General features: G+C 44.3%; 1 protein-coding gene across 2 annotated transcripts in view; it reads left to right on the top strand.

Annotated features, from left to right (window-relative positions):
- LOC123986143 (protein phosphatase 1 regulatory subunit 14A-like) overlaps positions 1 to 7525 on the top strand; it is a 25059-nt gene extending 17534 nt beyond the window's left edge. For both annotated transcript variants that reach the window (XM_046074249.1, XM_046074248.1), the window contains 3 exons: positions 3681 to 3761; positions 3851 to 3880; positions 6743 to 7525. In XM_046074249.1, the coding sequence (XP_045930205.1) occupies positions 3681 to 3761; positions 3851 to 3880; positions 6743 to 6880 (249 nt within the window). In that variant the 3' untranslated portion in view covers positions 6881 to 7525. The remainder of the gene's footprint in view (positions 1 to 3680; positions 3762 to 3850; positions 3881 to 6742) is intronic.

A 7525-nucleotide genomic window follows, 5' to 3' on the forward strand; every position in this document is an offset into this window, starting at 1 on the left:
ACACAGTAACACACGGTAACACACACAGTAACACACACAGTAACATACAGTAACATACGGTAACACACAGTAAAACATGATAACACACAGTAACATACAGTAACACACAGTAAGACATGATAACACACGGAAACACACACAGTAAAACATGATAACACACAGTAACATACAGTAACACACAGTAAGACATGATAACACACGGAAACACACACAGTAACACACGATAACACGCTCAGTTAGATACGGTAACACACAGTAAGACATGATAACACACGGAAACACACACAGTAACACACGATAACACGCACAGTAAGATACGGTAACACACAGTAAGACATGATAACACATGGAAACACACACAGTAACACACGATAACACGCACAGTAAGATACGGTAACACACAGTAAGACATGATAACACACGGAAACACACACAGTAAAACATGATAACACACAGTAACATACAGTAACACACAGTAAGACATGATAACACACGGAAACACACACAGTAACACACGATAACACGCACAGTAAGATACAATAACACACACAGTAACACACACACAGTAACATACAGTAATACAAGGAAACACACACTGTAACACACACAGTAACATACAGTAACACACACAGTAACATACAGTAAGACATGATAACACACGGAAACACACACACAGTAACACACACACAGTAACATACAGTAAGACATGATAACACACAGAAACACACACACAGTAACACACACAGTAACACACGATAACACACACAGTAAGACACACGGTAACACACACAGTAACACATACTGTAACACACACACAGTAACATACAGTAACACGCACGGTAACACACACAGTAACACACGGTAACACACACAGTAACATACAGTAACATACGGTAACACACAGTAAGACATGATAACACACGGTAACACACACAGTAACACACACAGTAACATACAGTAACACACAGTAAGACATGATAACACACGGTAACACACACAGTAACACAGTAGCATACAGTAACACACAGTAAGACATGATAACACACGGAAACACACACAGTAACATACAGTAACACACACGGTAACACACACAGTAACACACACAGTAACTCATGATAATACAAACACACGATAACACACACTGTAAGACACGATAACACACACAGTAACACACACAGTAACACATGGTAACACATACTGTAACACACACACAGTAACATACAGTAACACGCACAGTAAGATACGGTAACACACACAGTAACACACACACAGTAACATACAGTAATACAAGGAAACACACACTGTAACACACACAGTAACATACAGTAACACACACAGCAACATACAGTAACACACACAGTAACACACAGTAACACACGGTAACACACACACAGTAACACACACAGTAACATACAGTAACATACGGTAACACACAGTAAAACATGATAACACACGGAAACACACACAGTAACACACAGTAACACACGATAATACAAACACACGACAACACACACTGTAAGACACGATAACACACACAGTAACACACACAGTAACATACAGTAACACACACAGTAACATACACAGTAACACACGGTAACACACACAGTAACACACACAGTAACATACAGTAACATACGGTAACACACAGTAAAACATGATAACACACAGTAACATACAGTAACACACAGTAAGACATGATAACACACGGAAACACACACAGTAACACACAGTAACACACGATAATACAAACACACGACAACACACACTGTAAGACACGATAACACACACAGTAACACACACAGTAACATACAGTAACACACACAGTAACATACACAGTAACACACGGTAACACACACAGTAACACACACAGTAACATACAGTAACATACGGTAACACACAGTAAAACATGATAACACACAGTAACATACAGTAACACACAGTAAGACATGATAACACACGGAAACACACACAGTAACACACAGTAACACACGATAATACAAACACACGACAACACACACTGTAAGACACGATAACACACACAGTAACACACACAGTAACATACAGTAACACACACAGTAACATACACAGTAACACACGGTAACACACACAGTAACACACACAGTAACATACAGTAACATACGGTAACACACAGTAAAACATGATAACACACAGTAACATACAGTAACACACAGTAAGACATGATAACACACGGAAACACACACAGTAACACACAGTAACACACGATAATACAAACACACGACAACACACACTGTAAGACACGATAACACACACAGTAACACACACAGTAACATACAGTAACACACACAGTAACATACAGTAACACGCACAGTAACATACAGTAACACATACAATAACACACACAGTAACCCACAGTAACACACGGTAACACAGAGTAACACACACTAACCCACAGTAACACACGGTAACACAGAGTAACACACAGTAACCCACGGTAACACACACACAGTAACACACAGTAACACACGGTAACACAGAGTAACACACAGTAACACACGGTAACACACACACAGTAACCCACACAGTAACCCACGGTAACACACGGTAACAAACAGTAACACACAGTAACACACGGTAACACACACACAGTAACCCACACAGTAACCCACGGTAACACACATGGTAACAAACAGTAACACACGGTATGCTCGCGGCCTGTGAGCGGGGTCTGACGTGACCTGCCAAACAACAACGCAGCTGCGCGGCGGTCACTCTGCGCAAGTTTGAAATTAACTGATGTGAATCACTAAATGAGAAGTGAAACGAAATCAAACCGTAAGTACACTCTTTCAGTGTTTTGGTAATCCTGCAGCTGAACGTGCTGCCGCTCATGTTGACAGCGGCTGCAGCAGATGACACGAACGTTAACGTTACAGAAAGTACGAGCTAACGTAACCAACGTTAGTGTGGTGGATCGATGAATGCGGGATGCTGTGTGTGCGTGTCAGTAGTAGAAGTAGCCTGGATGCTCGTGCGTTTCAGCTGATACAGCAGCTACATAACCTGAGTCTGACTGGTTTTGGAAGACAAGAGTGCTTGAGAAGATGTGGACCAGTTTTTGTGTCCTCACTGTTAATAATATTCTGTGATAGAACTGCTCACACGTGTTATTTCTGCTCCTGCTCTCCATTATTGTTCCATGTAACATCTAAGGCTTCATGCAGCTGCTAACTGGCTGAGTTAGACGGTCATTCACAATAAACATTAGAAAATCAGTCTATTCTCGCCACCTGCAGAGGTGTCCTTTACACCAGGGACGCTGGGGACACTTTCCCACCACTTTTTGAAAGCATTTGTTAAAAATGTTCTGAAAAACAGATGTTAGCGCTATGACAAAGCTGTTTTTGGCACAGTAAGAAAACATGCAATGCAGTGTAAATATAGAGAAAACAGACCTGCATTGTCTCAGAAACATTACTTAAGCTAGAAAACTTAAAATGTACTGATTTCTGCGTTATCCATTCTATTTTTAGATTCTGAATTGTCCCCGCCAACTGAATTTTGTGTTCCCCTTTCCAAAAATAAAGACATTTATTGCAACAGAAAATGTGACGTGGGGAGACACCGCCGACGCAGTGATGTCATCGAACGGTGAACAATGTTTGTGTTTTGACTTGACGAAGCCGTGTGATGTTGTTCAGGAGGACGAGATGCCGGAGGAGGTGAACATTGATGAGCTGCTGGACCTGAAGACAGACGAGGAGAGGACGCGGAGACTGCAGGTAAGTGCACACCTGTCTGTCTGTCTGTCTGTCCGTCCGTCCGTCCTACTGTCCTCCTCACGCTGTCTCTCTCCTCTTTGTCTTCACAGGAGATTTTTCAGTCCTGCAACAACGCAAAGGTGAGAACCAGGAAGAAGCAGCTTCTGTCCTCAGGAGTTCGGACTGAACGAGACGTCAAACTGATCCACGTTCACTGGACTTTATTCTGACTCGGCCCCTCGTTCACCGTCCTGCTGCTGAGTTTATAGCCGCTTTTTCGACCAAAGCTTTTAAGCAAAGGTGGAAAAGAGACGAGCAGTCGTAGACAAACAGCCGACATTCTCCAGTTAAAGCCAGTAGCCTCTACTCGCCCATACAGTATTTCAATGCAAGGCAAGCCCCGCCCCCACAAAGTACCGGTACTTTCGGAAAGTACTACCCCCGGAGCAGGGACTTTTTTGGGGGTAAAATGAAGACCCCAGAACTACATTTAGACCCTGGTTCCTCCAAAGGTTCCTAGTTCCGGGGAATAGTTCCTTTGGTCGAAACGCAGCTTATGTATTCAGGAGGAACCAATGGGCTCGCAGCTGAGCCACAGACAGGAAGTCAGAGTATGAATATGATGCGTTCCATTTGACATGGGAAGTCGGAAGACAGACGGCTGTCGGGGTATCAACAGTTGGTGAAAGTTCTAGTTTATACTGTTTATTAGCACTTCTGTGTACTTGTGACTCATATAAATGTTCGTACACAAAGTGCTGTCCAACAGCTGTATGTGGTCGTGTTGCTACAGTGTTTAGTAAGTAAATAAGTAAATACCGCACAATGCGTTTTTTTTAATAAACCAGCGTATCAGTAGCTAACCTGGCTAACGGCTGGCTGAGCGAGGTTTTCCGACTTGGAACGCCGTCAACTTGTGTGTGACGTCATTCCCAGCTCCGACCTCAGAGGTAAATGGAACGCACTGAGACGCAGCTTCAGCTCCTGGTGTTTCAGGGTGAACGTTGGAGTGTTGGTGTAAAGCAGAGTGCTGACTGTTATGTTATGTACTGTTACTGCTACTACTACTGCTACCGCTACTACTATTACTGCTACTGCTGCTACTATTACTGCTACTACTACTGCTAACACTACTACTACTGCTACTACTAACACTACCACTAATGCTACCACTACTAACACTACCACTAATGCTACCACTACTACTGCTACCGCTAATGCTACTGCTACCACTACTACTACTGCTACCGTTACTGCTACTACTGCTACCGCTAATGCTACTGCTACCACTACTGCTACTACTACTACTGCTACCGCTACTGCTACTGCTACTACTACCACTAATGCTACTACTACCACTACCGCTAATACTACTACCACTACTACTATTGCAACTGGTACTACTATAGCTACTGCTACTACTACCGCCACTGCTACTACTGCTACCGCTACTACTACTACTGCTACCGCTACTACTGCTGCCACTACTACTACTACTACCACTAATGCTACTACTACCACTACCACTAATGCTACCACTGCTACTACTACCGCTACTACTACTACCACTAATGCTACCACTGCTACTACTACCGCTACTACTGCTGCCACTACTACTACCACTACTACTATTGCTACTACTACTGCTACCGCTACTACTGCTACTACCACTACCGCTACCGCTACTACTATTACTGCTACTGCTGCTACTATTACTGCTACTACTACTGCTAACACTACTACTACTGCTACTACTAATGCTACTACTATTACTGCTACTACTACTGCTACCACTACCACTAATGCTACCACTACTACTGCTACCGCTACTACTGCTACCGCTAATGCTACTGCTACCACTACTACTACTGCTACCGCTACTGCTACTACTGCTACCGCTAATGCTACTGCTACCACTACTGCTACCACTACTACTACTACTGCTACCACTAATGCTACTACTACCACTACCGCTAATACTACTACCACTACTACTATTGCTACTGCTACTACTATAGCTACTGCTACTACTACCGCCACTGCTACTACCGCTACTACTACTGCTACCACTACTACTACCACTACCACTAATGCTACTACTACCACTACCACTAATGCTACCACTGCTACTACTACCGCTACTACTACTACCACTAATGCTACTACTACCACTACCACTAATGCTACCAGTGCTACTACTACCGCTACTACTACTACCACTACTACTATTGCTACTGCTACTACTATAGCTACTGCTACTACTACCGCTACCACTAATGCTACCAGTGCTACTACTACCGCTACTACTACTACCACTACTACTACTGCTACCGCTACTGCTACTACTGCTACCGCTAATGCTACTGCTACCACTACTGCTACCACTACTACTACTACTGCTACCACTAATGCTACTACTACCACTACCGCTAATACTACTACCACTACTACTATTGCTACTGCTACTACTATAGCTACTGCTACTACTACCGCCACTGCTACTACCGCTACTACTACTGCTACCACTACTACTACCACTACCACTAATGCTACTACTACCACTACCACTAATGCTACCACTGCTACTACTACCGCTACTACTACTACCACTAATGCTACTACTACCACTACCACTAATGCTACCAGTGCTACTACTACCGCTACTACTGCTGCCACTACTACTACCACTACTACTATTGCTACTACTGCTGCTACCGCTACTACTACTACTACCACTACTACTATTGCTACTACTGCTGCTACCGCTACTACTACTACTACCACTACTACTATTGCTACTACTACTGCTACCACTACTACTACTGCTACCACTACTGCTTCTTCTTCTTCGTACGTATTCAGCGTAGTGCTGAAGCGTGCTCTGTAGAGCAGTTTGTCTGTTCGGGCTCCTGTAGAAACATGGCGGTGCCACATGGGTCCTTCTATGTAAGAGGCCCCGCCCACACGTACTCATGTTGAGTTCTCCTGTCTCATCCCGGCAGGTCTTCATCGGGGACCTGGTGTTAAAACTTCACGGTTTGCAGAAGCAGGAGGATCTGCACAACGACGGCATCGACCTCCCTCAGCTCCACATCTACCCCACCCGTCCCGGATCAACTGACAGGGAGGCGCTGCTCTGAGACAGCAAGCACACCCAGTCTGACCCAGTCTGATCCTGATGATCCCGACCTGCCACCCCCACGCACCGGTACACCCCACCTACAACCTGGAGGCACCGGACAGGAAAACAACCACACCTAAAGTTTACAACCACTTGAGCTGTCCCGACGTTATCCAATCAGACGAGCCGCAGAGCATCACATGACCAACTCTTATCAGCAGGCTGAACTTATCCAACACAAACACAGAGGCTGTTTGTTCCTGAGTTTACTTTCCTGAGGTGGTCGATAGGCATTGTGGGTAAAAAGTTTCAAATGATTGATGAGTTCCTGGTTTGACCAGCTTTGAGATGAGAGGTTTTACTTTGGTATTTCAGTCCCTGAGGGGGCGGAGTTACGGCACGCGGCAGCATGTTCAGAGCTCAAACAGAAACTCAGTTTCCAGGTGTCCAACAGAGTCTCAGGTGGTTCAGCAGAGACGTCCACAGCGAGACTTCCGTTATCAGAGCGGCTTCATGAAGACGAACTCTGTTTGATTTGATCCTTTTTAAAGAGCCTGAACTCTGAAGAAACTACATTTCCCTGCATATGGTCTGTCCTGGTCCTGCTGTCTGTCCTGGTCCTGCTGTCTGTCCTGGTCTTGTATTGTTTGTACATTATTTAAAA

The sequence above is a fragment of the Micropterus dolomieu genome, linkage group LG17 (assembly GCF_021292245.1).
Source record: "Micropterus dolomieu isolate WLL.071019.BEF.003 ecotype Adirondacks linkage group LG17, ASM2129224v1, whole genome shotgun sequence".
NCBI classification, from domain to species: domain Eukaryota; kingdom Metazoa; phylum Chordata; class Actinopteri; order Centrarchiformes; family Centrarchidae; genus Micropterus; species Micropterus dolomieu.